Here is a 27,732-nt window from a genome sequence, read left to right as displayed (position 1 = left end):
CTCGATAAAGGACAGAAATGGCATGGACCTAACAGAAGCAGAAGATATTAAGAAGAGATGGCAAGAATACACAGAAGAACTGTACAAAAAAGATCTTCACGACCCAGATAATCACAATGGTGTGATCACTCACCTAGAGCCAGACATCCTGGAATGTGAAGTCAAGTGGGCCTTAGAAAGCATCACTACGAACAAAGCTAGTGGAGGTGATGGAATTCCAGTTGAGCTATTCCAAATCCTGAAAGATGATGCTGTGAAAGTGCTGCACTCAATATGCCAGCAAATTTGGAAAACTCAGCAGTGGCCACAGGACTGGAAAAGGTCAGTTTTCATTCCAATCCCAAAGAAAGGCAATGCCGAAGAATGCTCAAACTACCGCACAATTGCACTCATCTCACACGCTAGTAAAGTAATGCTCAAAATTCTCCAAGCCAGGCTTCATCAATATATGAACCGTGAACTTCCTGATGTTCAAGCTGGTTTTAGAAAAGGCAGAGGAACCAGAGATCAAATTGCCAACATCTGCTGGATCATAGAAAAAGCAAGAGAGTTCCAGAAAAACATCTATTTCTGCTTTATTGACTATGCCAAAGCCTTTGACTGTGTGGATCACAATAAACTGTGGACAATTCTTCAAGAGATGGGAATACCAGACCACCTGACCTGCCTCTTGAGAAATCTGTATGCAGGTCAGGAAGCAACAGTTAGAACTGTACATGGAACAACAGACTGGTTCCAAATAGGAAAAGGAGTACGTCAAGGCTATATATTGTCACCCTGTTTATTTAACTTATATGCAGAGTACATCATGAGAAATGCTGGACTGGAAGAAACACAAACTGGAATCAAGATTGCCGGGAGAAATATCAATAACCTCAGATATGCAGATGACACCACCCTTATGGCAGAAAGTGAAGAGGAACTCAAAAGCCTCTTCATGAAAGTGAAAGTGGAGAGTGAAAAAGTTGGCTTAAAGCTCAACATTCAGAAAATGAAGATCATGGCATCCGGTCCCACCACTTCATGGGAAATAGATGGGGAAACAGTGGAAACAGTGTCAGACTTTATTTTTCTGGGCTCCAAAATCACTACAGATGGTGACTGCAGCCTTGAAATTAAAAGACGCTTACTCCTTGGAAGGAAAGTTACGATCAACCTAGATAGCATATTCAAAAGCACAGACATTACTTTGCCAACAAAGGTTCTTCTGGTCAAGGCTATGGTTTTTCCTGTGGTCATGTATGCATGTGAGAGTTGGACTGTGAAGAAGGCTGAGTGCCGAAGAATTGATGCTTTTGACCTGTGGTGTTGGAGAAGACTCTTGAGAGTCCCTTGGACTGCAAAGAAGTCCAACCAGTCCATTCTGAAGGAGATCAGCCCTGGGATTTCTTTGGAAGGAATGATGCTAAAGCTGAAACTCCAGTACTTTGGCCACCTCATGCAAAGAGTTGACTCACTGGAAAAGACTCTTGATGCTGGGAGGGATTGGGGGCAGGAGGAAAAGGGGATGACAGAGGATGAGATGGCTGGATGGCATCACTGACTCGATGGATCTGAGTCTGGGTGAACTCCGGGAGTTGGTGATGGACAGGGAGGCCTGGCGTGCTGCGATTCATGGGGTCGCAAAGAGTCGGACACGACTGAGCGACTGATCTGATCTGATAGGTTTTCTGTTGTGTTTTTGTTGTCATTTGTTTCTTTGTATTCTTTTACTTCCTCTTTGATTTCTTCAGTGATATCTTGGTTCGGTTCAGTTCAGTTCAGTTCAGAATGGCTGATCTCCTTCAGAATGGACTGGTTGGATCTCCTTGCAGTTCAAGGGACTCTCAAGAGTCTTCTCCAACACCACAGTTCAAAAGCATCAATTCTTTTTGTCTGTGGCGGGTCTTCACTGCAGTGTGCAGACTGCTGTGATGTGCTGGCTTTCTGCAGTTGTGGAGCATGAGCTCTGGAGCATGTGGGTGCAGTAGCTGCGGTGCGCAGGCCCTAATTGCAGTGCGCAGGCTTAGTTGCTTCACAGTATGTGGGATCTTGGTTCCCTGAACACAGATCAAATCTGTGTCCCCTGCATTGGAAGATGGATTTTTAACCATTAGACCACCAGGGAAGTCTTCCCCTCTTGGTTATTAGTAGCATATTGTTCAGGCACCATGTGTTTGTGACTTTCACAGGCTTTTTCGTGTAATTGATTTCTAATCTCATAGTGTTGTGGTTGGAAAAGATGCTTGATACAATTTCAGTTTTCTTAAATTTACCAAGGCTTGATTTGTAACCCAAGATGTGATCTATCTTAGAGAATTTTCCATGTGTACTTGAGAAGAAAGTGTATACTGCTGCTTTTGGATGCAATATCTTCTAAATATCAATTAGATCTGTCTGGTCTAATGTGTTGTGTAAAGCTTAGATTTCCTTATTAATTCTCTGTCTGGATGATCTGTCCATTGGTGTAAGTGGGATGTTAAAGTCCCCCACTATTGTTGTGTTACTGTTGATTTCCCCTTTTATGGCTGCTACACACTGGGCACATTCAGTTCAGTTCAGTTCAGTTGCTCAGTCGTGTCTGACTCTTTGCGACCCCATGGACTGCAGCATGCCAGGCCTCCCTGTCCATCACCAACTCCCAGAGCTTGCTCAAACTCATATCCATCTAGTTGGTGATGCCATCCAACCATCTCATCCTCTGTCGTCCCCTTCTCCTCCTTCCTTCAATCTTTCCTAGCATCAGGGTCTTTTCAAATAAGTCAGTTCTTCACATCAGGTAGCCAAAGTATTGGGAGTTTCAGTTTCAGCATCAGTCCTCCCAGTGAATATTCAGGACTGATTTCCTTTAGGATGGACTGGTTGGATCCCCTTGCAGTCCAAGGGACTCTCAAGAGTCTTCTCCAACACCACAGTTCAAAAGCATCAATTCTTCGGTGCTCAGCTTTCTTTATAGTCCAACTCTCACATCCATACATGACTATTGGAAAAACCATAGCCTTGACTAGATGGACCTTTGTTGGCAAAGTAATGTCTCTGCTTTTTAATATGCTGTCTAGGTTGGTCATAGCTTTTCTTCCAAGGAGCAAGCCTCTTTTAATTTCATGGCTACAGTCACCATCTGCAGTGGTTTTGGAGGCCCCAAAAATAAAGTCTCTCATTGTTTCCATTGTTTCCCCATCTATCTGCCATGAAGTGATGGGACCAGATGCCATGATCTTAGTTTTCTGCATGTTGAGCTTTAAGCCAACTTTTTCACTCTCCTCTTTCACTTTCATCAAGAGGCTCTTCAGTTCTTCACTTTCTGCCATAATGGTGGTATCATTTGCATATCTGAAGTTATTGATATTTCTCCTGGCAATCTTGATTCCAGCTTGTGCTTCATCCAGCCTGGCATTCTGCATGATGTACTTTGCATATAAGTTAAATAAGCAGAGTGACAATACACAGCCTTGACATACTCCTTTCCGTTTGGAACCAGTCCATTGTTCCTTGTCCGGTTTTAACTGTTGCTTCTTGACCTGCATACAGATTTCTCAGGAGGCAGGTCAGGTGGTCTGGTATTCCCATCTCTATAAGAATTTTCCATAGTTTGTTGTGATCCACACAGAGGTTTTGGCGTAGTCAGTAAAGCAAAAGTAGATGTTTTTTTGGAACTCCCATGCTTTTTCAATGATCAAACAGGTGTTGGCAGTTTGATCTCTGGTTCCTTTAGTGTTTTCTAAATACAGTATCATGTCATCTGCATACAGTGACAGTTTTACATCTTCTTTTCCAATTTGGATACCTTTTATCTCTTTTCCTTGTTTGTGGCTAGAACTTCCAGTAATACATTGAAGAGATGTGATGAGAGTGGACATCCTTGTCATATTCCAGATTTTATTGGAAAGGCTTTTGACCATTGAGTATTACACTGACTGCGGGTTTGTCATAGCTGGCTTTTATTATGTTGAGATATATATTCCCTCTATTCCCACTTTGGTTAGAGTTTTTATCATGAATGGATGTTGAATTTTGTCCAGTGCTGCTTCTGCATGTATTGAGATGATTCTGTGGTTTTTGTCTTTTGTTGATGTGGTGTATCACATTGATTGATTTGCGTATGTTGAACCATCCTTATGATCCTGAGATGAATCCTACTTGGTCATGGTATTTGGTCTTTTCAATGCATTGTTGAATTTGCTAACATTTTCTTAAGAATTTTTGCATCTATATAAACTAAAGATAATATATGGCCTGTAATTTTCTTTTTTGCTGGTATCTTTGGTTTGGTTATTGAGGGTGATGGTGGCTTCACAGAAGGTCTTTGGGAGTATTCCTTCCTCTTCAGTCTTTTGGAAGAGTTTGAGAACGATCAGTATAAATTAGTCTCTGTATGTTTAGTAGAATTCACCTATGAAGCCATCTTGTCCTGGACTTTTGTTTGTCAGGAGATGGTTTTATGTTGCCTTTTTTTTTTTTTTTTTTTTGTAATTACAGATTCTATTTCACTTCTAGTGATCAGTCTGTTCAAATTATCTATTTCTTGATACAGTTTAGGTGGGCTGTTTCTATAAACTTGTCCATTTCTTCTAGGTTGTCAAATTTGTTGGTATTTAGTTGTTCATATTATTCTGTTTTTTTTGTATATTTACACTATCAGTTGGTATTACTCATTTTTCATTTCTTATTTTGTTTACTTGGGTTCTGTCTCTTTTCTTCTTGGTGAACCTGGCCAGAGGTTTGTCTATTTTGTTTACCCTATCAAAGAACCAGCTCTTGGTTGTTTTGTTGAGTTTTTTCTTTTGTTTTCAAAATCTCTATTCATTTCCTCTCTGATCTTGGTTATTTCCTTCCTTCTGCTGACTTTAAGTTCTGTTTGTTCTCCTTTTTCTAATTCTTTTAGGTGGGAGGTAAGGTTGAGGTTTTTCTTGTTTCTTAGAGAAGGCTTATTTGGCTATAAACTTCCCTTTTAAGAACTGCTTTTGTTGCATCCCGTAGATTTTGCATGGTTGTTTTCATTGTCTCAAGGTATTTTTAATTTCCTCTTTGATTTTCTCATCAACGCACTGGTTTTCCTAGTAGCATGTTGTTTAGTCTCCTCTAGTCATTTCTTCTCATTTCTTTTTCTGAGGTTGATTTATAGTTTCCCCATTGTGGTCAGAAAGTATACTTGAATTAATTTCTACATGGTGCCCTAGTATGTAGTCAATTCTAGACAATTTCCCATGTGCACTTGAAAAGTATATATTTTTCTTTCGGATGTAATGTCCTGAAAAATGTAAAAAATCTAACTGTTCTAGTGTATCATTTTGGATCTCTGTTGCTTATCGATATTCTGTCTAGAGGATCCCTCCACTGGTATGAGTGGGAGGTACAAGTCTCCTGTTGTTGTATTCCTGTCAGTTTCTTCCTTTCTATCTGTTAGCATTTATGTCTTTGGGTGCTCCTATATTGGGCGCGTATACATTGACACACATAACATCCTCTTCTTGTATTGATCTTGTTATCATTAGTTTCCTTCTTTATGGCATTTGTGTTAGTCTGATATGAGTGTGTGACACTGCTTTCTTGTCATTTCCCTTTGCATGAGGTATCCTTTTTCCATCCCCCCACTTTCAGTCTGTGTCTTTTGCCCTAAAGTGAACCTCTTGTAGGCAGCATATTGTAGACTCTTGTTTTATTATCCAGTCTGCCACTGTGTGTCTCTTGATTGGTGCATTTAATCCACTGACATTTAAGGTAATTATTGATAAATACATTGTTTATTGCCATTTCAACCTTGTTTTCCAATTGATTCTATATTTCTTCTTTGTTCCTTCTTTTTTCCTTTTGTGGTTTGATGTTATGTTTGTTGGTTTTTTTTATGTTTGTGTTCTTCTTGGTGTTTATGAATCGATTATATTTTTTTCATTTGTGGTTATGCTGTCTTTCAAGCATGTTAACTCCTTCCTATATCCACTTGATTTAGATTGATAGTCGTATAGATATCTATCGTATAGATCGACTAAAACACATTTTAAAAAAAAATCTACAAATTTTCTTACTCTTCTCCTCCACATTTTATGATTTGATGTCTTCCCTTACATCTTCATATTTATCATTTTACTATTCATTGTGCTTATCATTGCTTTCACTAGAATTCTGATTTTTTTCCTTTTAATCTGTATACTGGCTTATTTAAGTAATTTATTTTTCAATTGTGAGTTCCTCTTTCCTATAGCTTCTTGCATCTTTTCTATTTAAAAAGACCTTCCAATATTTCCTTTGGGAATATTTTAATATTACTGTATTCTTATTAGTTTTTGCCTTCTGAGAAGTTCTTTCTCTCTTCTTCCAAATGATAATCTTGCTGGGTAGAGTATCCTAGGCTGCACATTTTTCTGTTTCAAGACTTTGAATATATTTTGCAATTCCCTCTTTGCCTGCAACATTTCTGTAGAGAAATCAGCTGACAGCCTTATGGGCACTTCCTGGTAATTAACCGTTTGTTTTTCTTTTGCTTCCTTTAGAATCCATTTTAATTATAATCCGTCTTGGTGTAGGCATGTTTGGGTTCATCTTGTTTGGGGCCCTCTGTGCTTTGCATGCTCAATCCCTGGCTTGGGAAGATGCCCTGGAGAAGAGAAAGGCAACTTACTCCACTATTCTTGTCTGGAGAGTTCCATTGACAGAGGAGCCTGGCAGACTGCAGTCAATGGTGTCAGAAAGAGTTGGACACAACTGAGCGACTGAGCACAGACAGACAGTGCTTTCTGTACCTGGATATCTGTTTCCTCTTTAGGTTTGGGACATTTTCAGCCATAATTTCTTTAAAAAACATTTCTATCCCTTTTTTTCTCCTTCTGGAATCCATAATACACATATATTGGCACATAGGTCTCATATTAATTTTTTAAGATTGGCTTTCTGTCTACTGTTATGATTGGGTAATTTCCATTACTCTTTCAGAGCACTTATTCCTTTTTCTGCATTATTCAATCTGCTATTCATAGCCTTTAGCTCAGTTTTCATTTCAATAAATTTCTAGTTTTTATTGACTCCCCCTTGTAGTTTCTAGTTCTTTTTTTACAATAATATGCATTTCTATTGATTACCTTTCTTAATCCCTTCAGTATTTTCATTACCTCTTTTTTGAACTCAGTGTCCAATAGACTGAAGAGATTGTTTTTTCAGGCGAGTTTTCTTGACCTTTTAACTAGGAATGTTTCCTCTACTTCCCCATTTCACTTACATTTCTCTTACTCCATAAGTTTAGGAGAAGCAGTTACCATGGTCTTGGAAGGGTATTTATCTGCCCTACACAAGTACCTGTGTAGCTTGTGTGGGTTTAGCATTTTTGGCACCAGGGCTGGTTTAGTGTGAATGCCTGCCGCCTCTTGGAAGGTATGACGCTCGTGGTTAGCAGGGCCTTCTCTTTGCTCTGTGGTTGTCACAGCCCTGCCAGTGGCAGGATCTGCTTCTACTCTCTAGTTGTTGGAATAGAAGCCCCCAGACTGGTTTCTGCGCTGTGATGGGAGCTAAGTGGGACTGGAGAGCTCCCACTGGGAGAGGAGCCACTGAGTGTTCCTCCAGGGGAGCTGCTCACCTGTGAGTGTGCCCTGTGTCCCCTTTCACGAGTTGTGCAGGCTCACAGGGTGCACTGTTGTTGGTGCTGTTCTGGGTCCCACCTCAACTTCGGGTGCTTCCGCACTGTTAATACTTATCCATGGTTAAGCTTCTATAGTATTATAATACCGTGTTTAGACCAATAGAGGTGAATTTTATATCTCAGTGTAAATTTACATATCCTTTTCACCTAATCTAAAGCATCCTTTTTCCCCCATGTATTCATGTCACTGAAATCAGGATGGATTCACACAATTGGCAGGCTTTTTCTTAATGGTACATAGATTATGGTGATGTCTTAAAATCAGTAGTATATGATATTCGATGAACTAGGACACTTGTAGGAAACTGATATGTGTGGGTATTTTTCCTCTACATCACTTTATAGAACTATAGCCTGTTACACCTTTTTCTGCTACTCTGCCACTCATCACACTGTGGCCATCTGCTAGTCTTTGGGGCTTTTTCCTGAGCTTATGACCTCTGGACCAGCTGCACCCGAGCCTCGGAGCTTAGGTGGCTCATTCAGGTCTCTTAATGAATGTAGTGACATTGCACAAACTTGTTGACCATCCCAACTGAAATCAGCTCTATGGCCCAGGAACATTTCCTTTTACCCAGTTTTATGGTCATCAGAGCTATGATAGTTTCACTTGTCTCTTTCCTCACTAAAGGTTAAGCTCCAGGAGAATCAAGCTCTGGCCTATCTTGTTCAACACAGTATCTCAGCACCTGGGACACAGCCTGACACCAAGTAGGTGTTCAGATATGTCTAGAAGGAAGATTTCAGGAAAATGATGTTAGGCTACAGATACAGTATCTAGTCCTTTAGCAAGGACTATGTTTCAAATTTATAAATAACATTACTTATTTTTCTATGAGAATCTCAACTATAAAAATTATTGTGTTGGGAAGATCCATTTCTGATTGCTGTCCCATTAAACATAATTTCATAAATATACTATTGGCATACACCAAGAATAATTTCCATAGGATGCAACAATTCATACCACACTTAATTAATTTGTACGTTCCAAACCTTCCTACTCTCAACTGGAACTGATGTCAAAAGGTGACAAACTGATGAAAAGAAAAGATGGTTTAAAAAAATTCAACAATGTGATTACCTTCAACTTTTTTAAATTTTAGGAAGAGTCATCTCTCCCAAAGGAAAGATTTAGTTAAAATTACTGTTTATATCAAAAAATTTATTTCCCACAGCACAATTCAAAAAAAAATTGAAATAAAGTTTGTAGAACATCTAATAAGAACAATAAAGAATAATTTGTGGTCAATTTGTTTAATACTTATATTTCACGTGTATGACAAAAGGATAAAATAAAAAGGCTTCAATTCTGAAAAACTCTGAATTTCTGCTTTTTTTTAATTGAAAAAAGCCCATGATTCTTTGGGAGGTGATAACAAGGTTGTTTTCCAGTCAGATCATAATTTCTACAATTTCTGTAATAACCATAAATTCCAAAGGTTCCCATTCTCCCCGCCCCAATTCACTTTTGGCACCTATGTGAAATGTCACTTCTGAAAAATGGGGAAAAATATGCTGAGTACTAGGTTTCTATCAGTCATCTTTTCCTGATGAAAAACTTTCTGATTGCTGAATTTAGAATATTGACACAAAAAAAGATGGATGATATGTCATCCATAAAAATCTTTCTTTTTTAACTAGATGGTTGTCTCAGAAACAAATTTATATTAGATACAGCAACCAGCTCTCAGATGTGAAGGGGCACTGGCTTTTCTTATCCTGTTCCACTTCTTCTGATTTTAAATTCAGCATTTACTGAGCAATTGTACGAGAGGTAGCCAGGTGTGTGGCACAGCTCTGGCTTCAGTTCAGAACACAGTTTTAACTCATCACGTACTTCAGAAGAACTGAGGATACACTGAAAGAAAACAAGAGAAAAGGTCCTCTCAGCCTCTGCAGCAAGGAGATGGTCAGGATGGAGTGTGCTGGTTACGGGTAGAGGAGCAGGGGCGGGACCTCACGACTGGCAATGAGGAGAGGATTTGGCCAAAGGATTTTTTTAATTCTTATTAGAAAAGTATCATTTATAAAGTATATTGATCTTGTATCTTCATTTATTATAAAGTATACTGATCTTGAATCTTCCTTTATTAAAAATAAGCTCCTTCACAAAAATCAGGATGCTACAGAAGAGGAACCAGCACAGCCTATGACTGGCTGATACTTAACTCTGAAGAATGCAACTTTCATACTGAGAAGGATTTCTGAGCTTGGTATTGACCTGCTTGGCCCAACTCAAAAATTTCTTTTTTTTTTTTTTTAGCTCTGCTTCCAGTCCACAGGGTATGGCCAAAAGACTTATCCAAAAAGTCTCTGAATTTTCCAGCGTCATTAGAACCTAATGGGTGTTTCTGAGAACTACTGTGGAGCTGACAAGAGCAGGGGGAGTCTCACCCCACTCCTTGCCTCTCAAGAGCTAATAAGACATTTTTATTTCAAAGCAGGAGATACTAATGTCATCAAACTGGGGTAAAAAAGAAGAAACAAGGACAGTCTTTTTAACTACACTTGGCTAACCCCTGCACTACATTCATGGTTAACTTTAGGGAGGAAAAGAGAGATCAATCTCTGCAACCTCCTGACAAAGGAGCCATCCCACGGCAGGGTCAAGGACTTATTTCTTCTGCCAGCCAACGAGTCACAGATATTTTTCCCCATTTACAGAAGTGTGTGTGAAGGAGGTTGGGGAGCACAGGAACAGGCTGAGAGGTCAACGGAAGTCTTGTCTCAAGGAACCCGCCCTCGGTCCTCAGTGGCGACCCACTTGGTCCAGCACCTGGGCCTTCACAGTAAGCAACATCTTTCTTTAAAACTTTTCTTGTTCTTGCTGCTTTTCTTGCCATTCTTATCTTTGTTTTCTGACATCTTCTTTGTCCTGATCTCTCTCATGAGGTCAAAGAACACCTGGGGTGGGGAGGAAAAAGCCATTTCATGATGTAATGAAGCAGTTTGACCAAGCAGGATATGTGGTCACATTTTAAAGCATCAAGCCAAATGTATTCTTAGAAACCATGGGTCATCAAAAACAAAAGGTTTAAAGCAAAGGAGAACAATTAACATTAAAAGCATTTTCTGGTTCTACAAAGGAGATATCTCTGCTCACATCACACGGACAGAAGCATCACGCTGTTCTTGCATCCAGTGGCTTACTGCAGAATGATAAAAGCTGTTCTCGGGGTAAGTATGATGAGGGATAAAACATCACCGGACTGAGCCACAGCAATTTGTGAAACTTACAGACACTGAGAGTGATAACAGTCCTCAAACCTCCCAGTACCTCCCAAGCACCAGGAGACGGAAGGAAGGCACGAGTACCCACTCCTGAAACAATGAACCCTAAAGGCAGGAACCTCATCATGAGCCCCAAGCAGCAGACTTGCGTTCTCAGGGGTCGGGGAGAAGCAGAAAGAGCAACCTGTCCCCTCCTCCCACACCTGCGCCTCCACTCCCTGATGTCAGCTAAAGGGGCTTCTTCAGGAGCTGATGAGACCTACTGTGAATGCTAGTGTGTTACTTAGATACGGATTGTCATCATCTGCTCCCAGCACCCATGCCTGGGTACTGATTATACACCTCCTACAAAGAAAGGTTCATGATTTCTCATGGAGAAGATGCCAAATGTGAGACTCAGAGTAGGCTTTTACCTTTGGACACTTGCACAGAACAACAGACTCCTGTTACTTTCCTAGGGAAAGTGAGATCAAGCTTTCTGAATGAGGGCTCCACAGGCACTCACCACAGTTCAGGGTATAGTGAAGGATCCCCCAAACTGGATCAGGCTAACCTAAGTATCCCTTCCTTCCCTTCAGTCTCTCAGGAAAGCACACCCCTTGCTCCGCCCAATAGTGGCTGAAGTGTCAGTTGCTCAGTCTTGTCTGACTCTTCGTAACCCCATGGACTGTAGCCTGCCAGGCTCCTCTGTCCATGGGATTCTCCAGACAAGAATACTAAAGTAGGTAGCCATCTCCTTCTCCAGGGCAATCTTCCCAACCCAGGGGTCAAACCCAGGTCTCCTGCACTGCAGGTGGATTCTTTACCAGGGAAGCCCAATAGTGACTGAGAACAGCTTCAAATATTGCTGGATTTTCTAACAGCAAAAGGCAGAAGGGGGAAGGGTGTATGTCCAGCATCAAATGTTGACCAAGCAGTTCACTGGCCAGTCTTATCAACAATCCCCTTCCCTGTGAACTGTTGACAAGTGAATACAATGCTGCCTGTTGGTCATCAGTTTCTGCTGGTTCCTGTTTGGCAGGTCCAGCAGGTCGGGGCAGGAAGGGCAGATGACAAGCCGCTCTGTGACAGCCCCTGCTCCCCACGTCCACAGTTCCATGCCCAGCAAGTCATCTTGATTTTTAAAAAATGAAGTATGTGACTGGAGTTCCTGTGTGTTGTAATTCTATGGCTAGAAAACTATTTGATAAAAATGGAAAGATTTGGAAACACACAACAATCAACGTAAGAGCTAACAGAGAAAAAGGAGCTGCCGAAGGAACCTGCTTCACACTCGAGACACAATTAAACAGATTTATGTTGTTGGAGAGGCTTCCAGAGTGAAGCCCTCCTGACACCAACATCCTAAATCTTCCAGCTGGCTACAATAGCGCTTGGTATCAGATTTCTTGCTCTTTAGGAAAGAAGCAAAGGAGAAGTGAGAAGGAAGTGGGGGGGATTCAGATGCTGTGCAGATGGAGCAGATGTGTCCACTACTTGGCTGCAAAGCCATATGTGTAGGTTTTACGGGAGCCATGTTATGATGTCAGAGCTGAGGAACAGGGTGACGGCAGAGAGAAAGTCTCAGCTTTAGATGCTCTGGGGTAACCACTGTGAACTTTTTTTTTCTTCCAAAAAACACATTGTTGACAAACAGATCTTTGTAGAAACTAACGCCTGTTGCTATAATATGTGTCTACTCAATAACGTGTTAAAGGGCTTCCCTTGTGGCTCAGTGGTAAAGAATCTACCCCCCAATGCAGGAGACATGGGTTCGATCCCTGATCCCGGAAGATCCCATATGCCAAAGAGCAACTGAGCCTGTGTGCACCACAACTATTGAGCCCGTGCCCTATAGCCTGGGAACCACAACTACTGAGCCCACACACCATAGAGCCCATGCACTGCAATGAAGAGTACCCCCACTCCTTGCATCTAGAGAAAAGCCCACACAGCAGTGAAGACCCAGCATGGCCAAAAAAATACAATAATACATTTAAAAGGCCTTGCATCGCTGGAAGGTGGTTTTTCAACTGTTGGTATTTATCACTGTCAAGGTTATCCTTTCTTTAGCTACAGGCGTTTGAATGAGAAAGTACTCTGGGGCTGAGGAAGAGAGAGTTCCCTAAAGAGCCAATTCCTGGGAGAAACTATGATGCAGGGACTAAGTTATAAAGACAGGACTCCTGGGCTCTACAGGGGGATAGGAAGGTGAAAAGGACAAATCTATCCAATTCGTGAAAGTGAAAAGTGAAAGTCAGTCAGTGGTGTCCAACTCTTTGCAACCCCATGGACTGTAAAGTCCATGGAATTCTCCAGGCCAGAATACTGGAGTGGGTAGCCTTTCCCTTCTCCAATGGATCTTCCCAACCCAGGGATCGAACCCAGGTATCCCGCATTGCAGGTGGATTATTTATCAGCTGAGCCACAAGGGAAGCCCAAGAATACTGGAATGGGTAGCCTGTCCCTTCTCCAGCAGATCTTCCCGGCCCAGAAATTGAACCGGGGTCTCCTATATTGCAGGTGGATTCTTTACCAACTGAGCTATCAGGGAAGCCCACCCAATCCGTCAATAAGAGCAAAACCAAGAGGGCACCTGACACAGCCAGCCCTGCCCCCAGAGTGTGCAAGGACAGGGCCTCCACAGCCACAGCCTCACCCACTGGGCTTCCATTTGGCCAAAGGCACGCACCTGACAAAGGCTGGCGTGTGGGTTGGACCATCCCTGTGCTTCTCGTCCTGATGCTAGGATCCGTTCCCCACCCCGCCACCCCGGTCTCCCCAGAGCAGCTCCCCCACAAGCAGCAGATGGTGGGCGGGGGACGACCCACCTTGTCCACGTTGGCCCGTGTCTTGGCCGAGGTCTCCACGTACTGCACACCCCACTCCTCGGCCTTGGCCCTGGCCTCCTCCACTAGCACCTGCCTCCGCTCCTCCAGGTCAGACTTGTTCCCCACGACGAGCAGTGGGATTTTATCTTCTTCAGCTTTAACGCGGAGGATCTGTTCCCTGTGGTGGTGGATCAAGAAGAAAGCAGCTAAGAAGGCTGGATGAAGAGCCCAGTTCTGCCAACCCAGGCAAGACAGTGGGCATGGCTGAGGGAGCTGCCATTTACAGCCCCTCCTGAGGAAGCACCCCCTCCACCCTGTGGTTAACTGGAGTTCCTCAAGTCTGGTTTCAGTTTGCTACACTAGAGTTACTCGGGGTGCGCATTACAAATGCAGGTTCCTGGGCCCATAAGTAAATGTCTGGGTAGGAGCCCAGGATTTTGCACTTCAACAGCATCCCCAATTTATGCTTCTGCAAAAACAAAACCAAAAAAGGGAAAACTTGGGACCCTCTGGGATAGAAATCAGATAAAAGAAATATCTTTATATACAAAATGCATAATAATTACGTTGGGAGAAAAAAAGTCATTTCTTTGTAAGAATATAGAAAGTTCAAGTGGTAAGTTGTAAAGTCACGTCTGACTCGTTGTGATCCCATGGACTGTTGCTCTCCAGGCTCCTCTGTCCATGGGATTCTCCAAGCAAGAATACTGGAGTTGGTAGCCATTTCCTTCTCCAGGGGATCTTCCCAACCCAGTTGAAATTCCCTTAATTCCAACCCAGGGATCAAACCCAGGTCTCCTGCATTGCAGGCAGATTCTTTACTGTCTGAGCCACAGGAATATAGAAAGGAACAGTCTATTAGCAGACCATGAAATCAGTGTAGCAAGTACAACTGGTAATTCTTTTTACCTCAGTGAAATAGAATATTACAAAAAAGCAAAGAAACACCAGAGAGATGCTCAAGTAATAACAGTAAGTATGGTTTGTAAAACTCTTGCTTCAACTCTAATCTGCATGTGTGGCCCCCCTGCCCTTCCCCCTAGTTCTGTGAGGCAGGAACCCTACTTCAATGTGCATAATTTTTCTACTACAAAGTGGTGGGAGAAAATTAAATACTCCAAGGCCTACGGAAAAGTACTTCAAAAACATCTTCTCTAAAGTAACCGTTACCTGTAGCACATCAGACTTGACCTCTACTAAAAATAATCAGCTTTCTAAAATTATTTTTTAAAAATCATATGTTTCTGTGTGTTGATTTTATATCCTGCAACTTTACTATAGTCATTGATTAGTTCTAGTAATTTTCTGGTGGAGTCTTTAGGGTTTTCTATGTAGAGGATCATGTCGTCTGCAAACAGTGAGAGTTTTACTTCTTCTTTTCCAATTTGGATTCCTTTTATTTCTTTTTCTGCTCTGATTGCTGTGGCCAAAACTTCCAAAACTATGTTGAATAGTAATGGTGAAAGTGGGCACCCTTGTCTTGTTCCTGACTTTAGGGGAAATGCTTTCAATTTTTCACCATTGAGTATAATGTTTGCTGTGGGTTTGTCATATATAGTTTTTAGTATGTTGAGGTATGTTCCTTCTATTCCTGCTTTCTGGAGAGTTTTTATCATAAATGGATGTTGAATTTTGTCAAAGGCTTTCTCTGCATCTATTGAGATAATCATATGGTTTTTATTTTTCAATTTGTTAATGTGGTGTATTACATTGATTGACTTGCGGATATTGAAGAATCCTTGCATCCCTGGGATAAAGCCCACTTGGTCATGGTGTATGATCTTTTTAATGTGTTGTTGGATTCTGATTGCTAGAGAAAATAGAGAAATTAAGGAAACAATTCCATTCACCATTGCAACAAAAAGAATAAAATACTTAGGAATATATCTACCTAAAGAAACTAAAGACCTATATATAGAAAACTATAAAACACTGGTGAAAGAAATCAAAGAGGATACTAATAGATGGAGAAATATACTATGTTCATGGATTGGAAGAATAAATATAGTGAAAATGAGTATACTACCCAAAGCAATTTACAGATTCAATGCAATCCCTATCAAGCTACCAACGGTATTCTTCACAGAGATAGAACAAATAATTTCACAATTTGTATGGAAATACAAAAAACCTCAAATTATAAAACTCCTAGAGGAGAACATAGGCAAAACACTCTCCAACATATATCACAGCAGGATCCTCTATGACCCACCTCCCAGAATATTGGAAATAAAAGCAAAAATAAACAAATGGGACCTAATTAAACTTAAAAGCTTCTGCACATCAAAGGAAACTATAAGCAAGGTGAAAAGACAGCCTTCAGAATGGGAGAAAATAATAGCAAATGAAGCAACAAACAACTAATCTCAAAAATATACAAGCAACTCCTACAGCTCAATTCCAGAAAAAGAAATGACCCAATCAAAATATGGGCCAAAGAACTAAATAGAGATTTCTCCAAAGAAGACACACAGATGGCTAACAAACACATGAAAAGATGCTCAACATCACTCATTATCAGAGAAATGCAAATCAAAACCACTATGAGGTACCATTTCACACCAGTCAGAATGGCTGCAATCCAAAAGTCTACAAGCAATAAATGCTGGAGAGGGTGTGGAGAAAAGGGAACCCTCTTACACTGTTGGTGGGAATGCAAACTAGTACAGCCACTATGGAGAACAGTGTGGAGATTCCTTAAAAAACTGGAAATAGAACTGCCTTAAGACCCAGCAATCCCACTGCTGGGCATATACACTGAGGAAACCAGAATTGAAAGAGACATGTGTACCCCAATGTTCATCGCAGCACTGTTTATAATAGCCAGGACATGGAAGCAACCTAGATGCCCATCAGCAGATGAATGGATAAGAAAGCTGTGGTACATATACACAATGGAGTATTACTCCGCCATTAAAAAGAATACATTTGAATCAGTTCTAATGAGGTGGATGAAACTGGAGCCTATTATACAGAGTGAAGTAAGCCAGAAAGAAAAACACCAATACAGTATACTAACGCATATATACGGAATTTAGAAAGATGGTAACAATAACCCTGTATATGAGACAGCAAAAGAGACACTGATGTATAGAACAGTCTTTTGGACTCTGTGGGAGAGGAGAGGGTGGGATGATTTGGGAGAATGGCATTGAAACACGTATAATATCATATATGAAAACGAGTCGCCAGTCCAGGTTCGATGCAAGATACTGGATGCTTGGGGCTGGTGCACTGCGACGACCCAGAGGGATGGTACGGGGAGGGAGGAGGGAGGAGAGTTCAGGATGGGGAACATGTGTATACCTGTGGCAGATTCATGTTGATATATGGCAAAACCAATATTGTAAGGTTAAAAAATAAAATTAAAACAAAAACACATATTTAAAAAAAGTAAATATTCCACTTCCATTATTTTGATCCAGGGGGAACATGTCTACTTCTATAAAAGACCCCTTCAAAAACATTTTGTGGAGATCTGTATTGATTTTTATATAATATAGGGTGACATTTCATAATAATAAAAATACTTAAATTTTTTCCATACGGTCAATTTAAGTACCAGATATCACATTTTTTTGTTGAAGCACCAGTTGATTTAGTGTTGTGTTACTTTTAGTTGTATGATCAAGTGATTCAGCTGTATATATATTCCTTTTCATATTCTTTTCCCTTACAGGTTATTACAAAATGTTAAATATAGTTTCCTGTGCTATACAGTAGGTCCTTGTTGTTTAATTTATATACAGTAGTGTGGATTCCAAACTCCTAATATGTATATCCTTCCCTTTAAGAAAAATGAAAAAGAAAAAACAGTAAGTAGATGCTTGAAAATTGCCTCTAAGTAGTTTTGCCACATCCTGCATTTCACAGGTGTCAAAGAGCATGCTGTGTTTAGAAGTTATGTGGTCAGTATATATGATGAGCAATAAAAACTGACTGCTTTCTGGCTCATTAGGTTTACAGAAGCGTGACTAATGATCTCATTGATAAACAAGCACCAAGTTCTGATGTAACAAAACTACTTCTCTAGTTTATGGATTATGTCCAGGAAAACTTTCAAGGAAAAGATAGTATATTAATGTTTTATTTATGTTGGGGCTTTTCCATTTGGAAGATAAATGCAGAAGTGCTGTTTTTAAACTGCTAACAGGCGCAAAGTGCCTGAGTTTAACCAAAAGGGCTCAGATAGCCCACACGCATCCTGTGCACCGTGGGAACCTGGGCAGCTCTAGGGCTCTTCTTTTAACTGCCCAGAGTTCAAGCCGCAAGCACTAACTTGTCCTTTCCCTTCTTTCCAAACAAAGTCTTTCTCCCAGGAGGAGGTGCCTGTGGTGACCTGGGGACAGGACATGGTGGCCCTGTTACTCTCGGAGGTGACCTCTACTGTCAGCACATCCCCTCCTGGGGAGTCTTGGGGCCGACGGGAAAGCAAAGACTCAGGACGGGGCGAGAGACAAGCTGGTGTGTGCGCTGCCCTGCTCTGCCTCAAGGAGGCATCCAGCGGGACTGTGCGGAGGCAGGCCTAGCTGTGAACATGGGGGCTACTTTCGGAAACCTCTGGCTACGTCAGAGAGAGCTCCAAATTCACAGGATTTCTCCCAGGGAATCCTAGCCATTTAACTGCTCACAACACACACACCCTAGTTGCCGAGAACTGTTGATATTCACCCTCGGGAGACTAGAGACCATGAGGATGACAAAGTGAGGCTCTACCTGCCTCCTTTCCCCTTGCTCTGCAAGGGTCCCCAAGGCCTCCCTCCCAGCTCACTGATGTTCCTTCCACACCTTGAGGGCATTTTTGGCTTCCTCAGTTTCATCTTTGGCTTATGGCCTTCATTTCTGACCAGAACTTGCTAAAGAGTGAAAAAAACAAATCACTGTTTTCTTCTTCCCCTCTAGATTTGGTTCTTAGAATAAAAAGTCATCTGAGACTCCCCTGGCCATCCAGTGATTAGGACGTGGCACTCTCATTGCCAAGGGACTGTGGGTTCAGTCCCTGGCCAGGGAACTAAGATATCCTGCAAACCATGCCTGGCAACCAAAAATATGAACAGTCATCTGGACAGGTCTGCTTCCAAGGAGGGGGGATGAAAAACCAAGGTGTGTAAAAGATGGCAAGGGGATGGGGCAGAGAGAGAGATCTTACCTGCTAGAATCCCTGGAGCACTGAGCCCGCACACTGCACACTCACTATTTCTTTATAACAATGAATTTCATGATTTCAAATAAGTGATGGCAGTGAACACTCCCCACGTGCCCATATGGTGAGAAGATACAGGCCACCACACAATGATGGTTCTACTTGGGAAATTTAGCCTAACAGCATTTCATCTCATCAGTAAGAGATGTTCAGGACAGGAAACAGAACACTAAGTACACTTGCCCTGGGTCACAAGACTGTGACAGGGCAGGGACTCAGGCCTGGCTCTGTGTGACCGAAAGCCGGCGCTTCCCACTCCATGGGTTACGTGTCCCATGGGAGCAGCACACAGTCACTCTGACCCTGGCGTCCGTCTCCTGACATCGGAGGTCTCAGAAACCTCAAAGTAGAGCAGAACTATTCACTTTTTAGCAAAATTATGAAAAGAGGTAAAGATCGTTAACTCTTACCAACCCCTGCCTCTCAGGATTTACATGAAAACTAACAGGTTCCTGACTATATGGAATGGCTTTGTCCTCTTTAGGGACAACAGATCCTTCATTAAGATCATTTATATTTGGAAATTATAAACCGAGGAAGCCCAAAGAAAATATAACAAACGATGAGCTATAATGTGCCAAGATCCATAAAGCCCCAGAAAGTTCTTTAGACAGATTTCTTCCTGATAAGAAGGCTCAACCCTGGAGGTGTATGCTTAACCCCAAACTCCTTCCAAGGCTGAGACATGACCGAGGGCACAGGGCCTGCTGGAGACTATTTCTCGTCAAACGCACCTGAATTCGGCAGTTGCTGTGAATGACTCATGCTCGGTGATGGAGAACACGAGCAGGAAGCCCTCCCCGCTCCGGAAGTAGTTGTCACGGATGGCCGCATAGTCCTCCTGTCCCGCCGTGTCCAGGATGTCTATCTGCACCTCTTCCCCATCGAGGACCACTTTCTTCCTGTAACTGTCAGCCTTGGTAGGTTCATAGTCCTCCACAAACTGAGCAAACAGACAACACGATCAGTAATTAACAAAGTTCTAAGAGAGAAGAAAAGCTGCCAAAGAAATAAATTTCAATATATGGGCACTTTGCTTATTATCAACTGAGTACTGAGTGTGGATAATTATCACACCATGTGTAAGGCACTATAAAATAAAGATAATCCCTTACGTAGTATTTATGTTCTTTGCTCCTTTCAATTCTACCATTTAAATTTTTTGTTTAAAAACAGTAAGAGCAGATATTTCCCATTTTACAGATGAGGACACCAAGCAGAGAGCAGAATGCTTGGCAATATTCTTGTCAGTATACAATTATAATTAAACACTGGTGAAGGTAAGAAATGGAAGCTCTTATTCATAATCAACAGAATTGTAAAACTCATCTGAAAAGTAATTGGTCAAGAGGCACCAAGAGGCTTAAATAACTGTACAACAAGATAAACTCCAAATGGGTCAAGATTAAATGTTAACAACAAAACACTCAAGAACTAGAAGAAAACATGGGTGAAATCCCTTTATTACCTTGAAGTGGGGAAGGCCTTTTTAACTATGACTCAAAATCCAGAAGCCATGTAAGAAAAAATTGATAAATTAGACTACATAAAAAATTTTTAAACTTCTGTATGGCACAACACACTATAAACAAAGACAAACGACAAACAGGGAAAAAGTATTTAAAGCCGTATCACAAAGAGCTATATATTAACTAGAAACAGGGAGAGACAAAAGACCAAGCTGATGGGGAAAAGTGGCAACAGACAAATAATACACAAAAATAAATATGTGTGATGCTAAACACAGGAAAAGATGTTCATACCCACTAATAAAATAAAAATGGTAACTACACAGAGATACCATTTTTCACCTACCAGACTGGCAAAAAATCCCAAAGTCTGACAACACACTCTGGGGAAAAGGCCCTCTTGCACATTGCTAGTGGGAGGAGACAACAATATCGTCTGTATGGAGACAAATATGGCAACACCTAATCAAGTTGGAGAAGGTTCGTCCTCCTCCTAGGAATCTAACTTACAGACACACGTGCACAGGAACACACAAGGTTATTCACTGTGGTACCACACGTGACAACAGAAGGTTAAAAACCACCCCACTGCCCAGGCCAGGGATCTATATAATGGAATACTATGCAGCTACTAAAAACAGAGAAGAAACACCCTGGGAGGACAAAGCAAAAGAAAAGCTGTTAAACAGGAAAACTGAAACAAACGAATGTAAATGAATATTAAATCGCCAATGTAGCCCAGCAGAGAAATGAATTAATTCAAGAGACTTTAAAACAGAATATCTGGATAGAATACAACCCACTAAAAGAGACGAAAGACAAAAAAATTTCAAAGAAATGTTAAACTTCCCTCAGTGGTTACATTATTTAGTAATTATGATACAGAGCTATTTTCTTTATATTGCATCATTCATAAAATAAGTATTTTAATGTTATAAGTCAGGATATTCAGGGGATAATTTTAATGACAGCAATGTACTATTAAAATTGACTTCATGCTGGTATAACTGGATATCCACATGTGAAAAAATGAACTTGGGACCCTTATTTCACATCACATACAAAAATTAACTCAAAATGGAGCAAAGACTTAAATACAAGAGCTGAAACTATAAACTCTTAGAAGAAAACAGAAAGTAGAAATCTTCATAACCTTGAATTTAGCAATGCCTTCTTAGATACGACACCAAAAGCACAAGCAGCAAAAGGGAAAATAGATAAACTGGACTTTATCAAAATTTTTAAATTTTGTGCTTTGAAAGACACCACCAAAGTCAAAATACAACCCAGAGAATGGCAGAAGATATCTGTAAAGACTGTATCTAATAAGGAGCTAGTATTCAGAATATATAAATAACTCTTAAAACTCAATAAGAAAACAATTTTAAAGTTAAATATCGATTTTTAAATGGGCAAAGGAAGAAAACACCAAATGAAATGAAAAAAAAAATAGACAAAGGATCTGAACAGATGTTATCCAAAGAAGATATACAAATAGCCAAAAAGCACATGAAAAGATGCTCAGCCTGACTAGTCATTAGGAAAATGCAAATCAAAACCATGAGCTACTACTTCATACCCACTAATACTTTGGCCACCTCATGCGAAGAGTTGACTCATTGGAAAAGACCCTGATGCTGGGAGGGATTGGGGGCAGGAGGAGAAGCGGATGACAGAGGATGAGATGGCTGGATGGCATCACTGACTCTATGGACATGAGTCTGAGTGAACTCCGGGAGTTGGTGATGGACAGGGAGGCCTGGCGTGCTGCGATTCATGGGGTTGCAAAGAGTCAGACATGACTGAGCGACTGACCTGAAGATGCTGTAATCAAAAAGATGGACAATAACAAGCATTGGTGGGAACATGGAGAGATTATAACCCTCATAAATTGTAAAATGGTGTGGCTGTATATAGAACAGTTTTGCAGTTCCCAAAAAGTTAAACAGAGTTACCATATAATCCAGCAAATTTCACACCAAGGTACACACCCAAGAGAATGTGAGGTGTCCACACAAACACCTGTAGGTTAACGTTCACAGCAGCATTACCCATAACAGCCAAAGGTAGAAATGACCAAATATCAACTGACAAATGAATATCAAAATATGGCACATCCAGACAATGGAATATTATTCAGTTGTAAAAAGTAAGGAAACAGATTCATGCTACAACCTGGATGAACCCTGACAAATTTTGGTAGGTAAAAGAAGCCAGACACAAAAGATCATATATGAGTCTATTTACATGAAACGAGTAGAACAGACAAGTCTGTGGAAACAGAAAGCAGATTCATGGTGGCCAGGGCTGTGGGAGCGGGTGGAGGTGACTGCCAGTGGGTATTAGGCTTCTTTGAGGGGAATGGGAACTTTCTGGAATTACATAAGTGGTAATGGTTGCACAGTTTTGTAAATATACTAAAAACCACTGAATTGTACACTTAAAAGGGTCAATTTTATGGTATGTGAATTATACTGCAATTTTTTAAAAAAGAAATGAAACACTGATACAACTGTAACACTGGATGAACTTTCGAAAGGTGATGCTCAGTGAAAGAAACCAGACATAAAGGTCACATACTAATTCCATGTATATAGAACGTCCTGAACAGCACCTCCATAGGAACAGAAAGTCGCTGCCAGGCTCCGGGTGGGGGGCGATAATGAGGAATGGCTGCTACTGTGCAGGGGGTGCTTTTTGAGGTGAAAAATATGTTCCACAATTACATCATGGTCATGGCTGCACACCCGTGTGAATACCCTAAAAATCACTCAATGGTTCAGTTTAAAAGGGTGAGTTTCATGGTACACGAACTCTTCATAAAGCTATAATTTTTTAAAAATTTAAAAATCAAATTGAGGGACTTCCCTGGTGGTCCAGTGGTTAAGAACCCTCCTGCCAACGCAGAGGACACGGGTTCGATCGCTGGTCCAGGAAGACCCTACATGCCGCAGAGCAACTAGGCTTGTGTGCCACAACTACTGAGCCCAAGCTCTAGAGCCCACGTGCCACAACTTAGACCTGAAGCAGCTGAAGTAATTAAAAAATGAAATTGAAAGTATCAACATGAACTTACGGACCCCTTTGTAGAACACTGAAAAAGAGCCTTGTGTTATCAATCAACAGCTATTAATTCAAATGATTTTAATTCTAAAAGTAAAGATACTAAAAGTTTTAGTATTAATTTCTCTTACACTCATATAACAATCTTAAAATAGAGAAAATATGAAAATTTGCCCATGCTTCATAGCAGTATCCTCCTGTTAACGTCTTTCCAAAGAGACAAATATATGACTCCCTCAAAAAAACCACCCCAACACCCAGTGTGAACTCAACACCACTGTAAAGCACCGCAGTTGCTTATTTCTGAACTTTCAAGGATAAATGCAGCAGGAGTTCCACTGAGTCCTCTGACACTGGAGTCCAAATGTCCCCGTGTGGCTGCATGGAGGGGCCTCAGTGCCAGGGAACGTGCTCATTATGAGAATATGAGCTCAGAGCCTTGACGCTGACAATTCTGTTAACAGGAGCCACCCTGCTGGTTTTGCCAGGCTGCTGGGGTTCCGTCTCAGATGCCAAGACACCAAGCCTAAGGCCAGCCTCACACAGACCCTTTGTCCTGAGCCACCACTCAGCTGACTACCAGCCACTGCCAGAAGTCTCAAAGCAGTTGCCACCAAAATCTCCCCATTGCCAACCTCACTTATCAACAAAGCAAATAGCTAAAAGTCTTCATGTACATTAGGCTGAGGATTTAAAACGTGGCTCAGTTCTGAAGAACCCGGCATCCAGGGCCCTTCAGTCACCCATGTGGTAAAGGAACCTCCCCGCACTGAGCTGTCTCTGGCCAGGCCGCCTGACAGCAGCATGACTGACCATTTAGGCTGGATGATTCCCCGAGTGGGGTCTCCTGTTTGTGTTTGGCAGCAGTCCCGCCCTCTACCCAGTGGGTGCCAACAACTTCAGACACCGCCCATTATTCGGAGTAGGAGGCGGCACAGAATCCCCTCCTTCATCTCCATTAATAGCTGCTCCTCTAACCCCTTCTCCTAAAAGAATCTTAATTCCTCTCCTCACCATCTCTTCTTCCCTAGCCTCTGTTACACGAGAAAAAATAAGACTTTAGGAAGCAAAGTACATTTTTAAGCAAAAACAAAGAAAGACTTCCATAGCAGATCCTGAGATTTGCCTCTCTCATGCAAAAATGTTGTGGGTAAATTAAAGAGATTCTGCTAGATTTCCCCACTTTGGCCTCTGCTGCTGCATATAATAAATAAAAGCAAGTGTCAGAAACAAAAGTATACAAATGCTGGAGAGGGTGTGGAGAAAAGAGAACCCTCCTACACTGTTGGTGGGGGGAATGTAAATTGGTGCAACCACTATGGGGAACACTATAGAGGTTTTTCTGGAAACTAAAAATAGAACTGCCACATGGTCAGGCAGTCTCACTCCTGGGCATGTATCCAGACAAGACAATACTTCAAAAAGACACATGCACGCCTATGTTCACAGCAGCACTATTCACAACAGCCCAGACGTGGAAACAACCTAAATGTCATCAACTGATGAATGGGTAAAGAAGATGTGATACACATATAGAGTGGACTATTACTCAGCCATAGAAAAGGATGAAATAATGCCATTTGCAGCAATATGGATGGCCTTAGAAATTATCACACTAAGTGAAGTCAGAAGGAGAAAGATGAAGACCATATGATATCACTCTTACATGGAATCTAAACTATGACACAAATGAACTCTTCTGTGAGACAGAAAGACTCACAGAACAGACCTGTGGTTTTCATGGGGCAGGCAAGCTTGGGGAGGGATAGGCTGGGAGTTGGGGATTAGCAGGTGCAAACTATTACATAAGATGGGTAAAAAACAAGGTCCTACTGTATCGCAGCACAGGGAACTATATTCAATATCCTGTGATAAACCATAATGGAAAATAATATGAAAAAGAATATATGTATAACTGAATCACTCTGCTGTACCGCAGAAACCAACACAACATTATAAATAAACTATACTTCAATTTAGAGAAAAGAAATTGGTCATGCAAAAACATACAAACAAAAAGTTTCTCATGATAAGGTACAGGGGAGTATGACTCAGGAGGTGATGGAGGTTTTGGCTTGAAGCTTATTCACTGAAGGGCAGTCTTTAAAGAAACAAATACAAAATCACACATATAATATTAAATACAAAAATGATTATCTCCAAGGAGAAAAGGAATCACAATTCATTATACATTTTATTAAATGTAAAAATACTCTGGTGAACCCACCCTCGGGAGTCCTTTGTGTGACATTCTCCCCTTGACTGTAGGGGACCCTGACTGGCTTCAAACCAATAGAATATGGCAGCTGTGATGAAATGACCTCATGACTACATTTCTATGTAGGAGGATCTGTCTAAACCACCAGAGATTTGCCTGCTGGCTGGGGAAGAGTTGTCTGTGGAACAGACCACACAACAGAGAACTAGGGGCAACCTCCAGGAGCCAAGGGTGCCATCCTGCATCTGCCAACAGCCAGCAAGCTGGCAGGAAGCTGGATACCCTCCCTGCAGCCTGAGACCCTAGGCAGTGCCCTCAGCTCAGCCAGGCTATACCCCTGACCCCTGGAAATGAAAGTGACGGCTGTGTGTAGTTTGAAGCTGCTGAACGTATGGTAATTTATTACACAGCAACACTACAAATACCATTGACTCCCCAAATCCAGCACAATAACAGTCTTGTTAATTAACTGCCTGGCACACCTCTAGAATACTGTCCTATGTTGTATACACTTGCTGTATATGCTTGAACTATCTTGTCATATGCCAGTGATCCTGAAATATTTCCTATAGAGCATTAAAAACTCATGTAGTCTTTCTTCTAGCTTAGTTGGTCTAAGTTTCTCTTTGATGATCGTTTACAACTTCACAATTACGTGACATTGCTAGTAATGAAGGTTTGAGGACTCTTGGCAAATTTCAGCAACCTCTATCCATCTTCCCTGTAAGAGGCTGTAAGATCTGGAAGAATCTTCCAGACCAGTTTCTGACTCCATGTTTCGAGCCCACCCCTCCTCTGCTTCCCACACACTTTCCGTGCCTGCTGCCTTGGACACACTCGTGCCAGGACATACCCCTGGCCCTGCACCTCCCATCACCATGCCAGACTGAGTCAGGTGGGCGGTAGAATAATCCTGGTGGGCAGCAGACACTGGGACAGCTGGTGATAACCCAACCACATGCCCAGTGATTCCAAACCACACAAATGTGCATCACTGGTTCCCTGCTAGGTGTATCCTTAATCTCACTTCCCTCAGCCATATCCCAAAACGTCATGGCCATCCAACCCCACACTACCTAGGAGGCGGCTGGACAGGGGGTCAAAGTCTAGTGAAAAGAGAGGATGATCTTAATTGACTGTGGTGACGGTATCTTCTCTTACAAATTCTGGAAAGCATGTGTCATGTGAACACACTGCCAGCAAGAGGCCTCGAGGCTCAAATTCTGGCTTGGGGGCTCTGCCGCAGGACCGGCAAGTGGCCGTCAAGCAGGGACACTTGCCACAGGAATCGAGCCTGTGTCGTCACACTGGACTTGCGCCAGTGCCGTTACACTCAGAAAGTGATGGAAACTTGGAACTTTACCCTGACCAGTGGGACAACTAGAGCACACGTGATGTCTGTCACTTGAGAAAAGATGAATTTCTTACAACTCCTCCTCTCTCGCCCCAGATCAACAGTCACAAAGCTAGGCACCTGGCTCACTCTTCAGATTCACCTGTGCAAAGGCGCCCCCTATGTTCCTGCCATAATTCAATCACGGGAATAATGGGAGCAGGGACCCCAAACACCCTGTGCCAGAGCTGAAATGATCACCTAACATCAGCAGTGCAGAGCTTACCCAGGTTAGAACCTGCTGGAAAGCTCTTCAGAAGCCACTGTAACATAATTTACCCCATGACTCTAAAGCGCACGGGGGAACAGGCACACGAGGGACAGGGCAACAGCAGACCCGACGGGGAGGCAGCGTGTGCTGGCGTGTCTTACCTCGTCGTACATGAACTGCAGAGTCAGGGCCGACTTGCCAACCCCTCCGCTGCCAACCATGATCACCTTGTGCAGGGCCAGGGAGCTCTGGCTCTTACTCTTGTTTGCAGCCATCCTGCTGGTTTTCTGCGAGACGTGGCTGGAGGACCCAGTGGAAGAGCTGCCAAGGAAAGAAACAGAGACTCAGAGGTGGTTTGGTTTCCACCCGAAGGAAATCAAATGAAAATGCTATGCTCCGTAAAAGCCTAACTCAGATGTTCCAACAGAGAAGTCACTTATTCAGGTTCCAGGCAGAGATAAAGCCCCAACCACTCCGGAGTCATGGACCAGGAGCAGAGTGAAGGCGAGACACAGAGGAGAA

The 27,732-nt window shown here is 41.9% G+C and overlaps 1 protein-coding gene across 7 annotated transcripts in view; it reads right to left on the bottom strand.

Annotated features, from left to right (window-relative positions):
• Positions 1-8,927: 8,927 nt before the first annotated feature.
• The window catches only part of RALB (RAS like proto-oncogene B), a 74,997-nt gene continuing 56,192 nt past the window's right edge, over positions 8,928-27,732 (bottom strand). For all 7 annotated transcript variants that reach the window (XM_019974010.2, XM_019974016.2, XM_070769051.1 and 4 more), the window contains 4 exons: positions 27,372-27,531; positions 19,591-19,799; positions 13,654-13,831; positions 8,928-10,516 (listed from right to left, as the gene is read on the bottom strand). In XM_019974010.2, the coding sequence (XP_019829569.1) occupies positions 10,397-10,516; positions 13,654-13,831; positions 19,591-19,799; positions 27,372-27,485 (621 nt within the window). In that variant the 5' untranslated portion in view covers positions 27,486-27,531 and the 3' untranslated portion in view covers positions 8,928-10,396. The remainder of the gene's footprint in view (positions 10,517-13,653; positions 13,832-19,590; positions 19,800-27,371; positions 27,532-27,732) is intronic.

The sequence above is a fragment of the Bos indicus genome, chromosome 2 (genome assembly GCF_029378745.1).
Source record: "Bos indicus isolate NIAB-ARS_2022 breed Sahiwal x Tharparkar chromosome 2, NIAB-ARS_B.indTharparkar_mat_pri_1.0, whole genome shotgun sequence".
Taxonomy (NCBI): Eukaryota; Metazoa; Chordata; class Mammalia; order Artiodactyla; family Bovidae; genus Bos; species Bos indicus.
The sequence above is the reverse complement of the archived record's forward strand: the minus strand, read 5'-3'. Positions and strand labels throughout refer to the sequence as shown.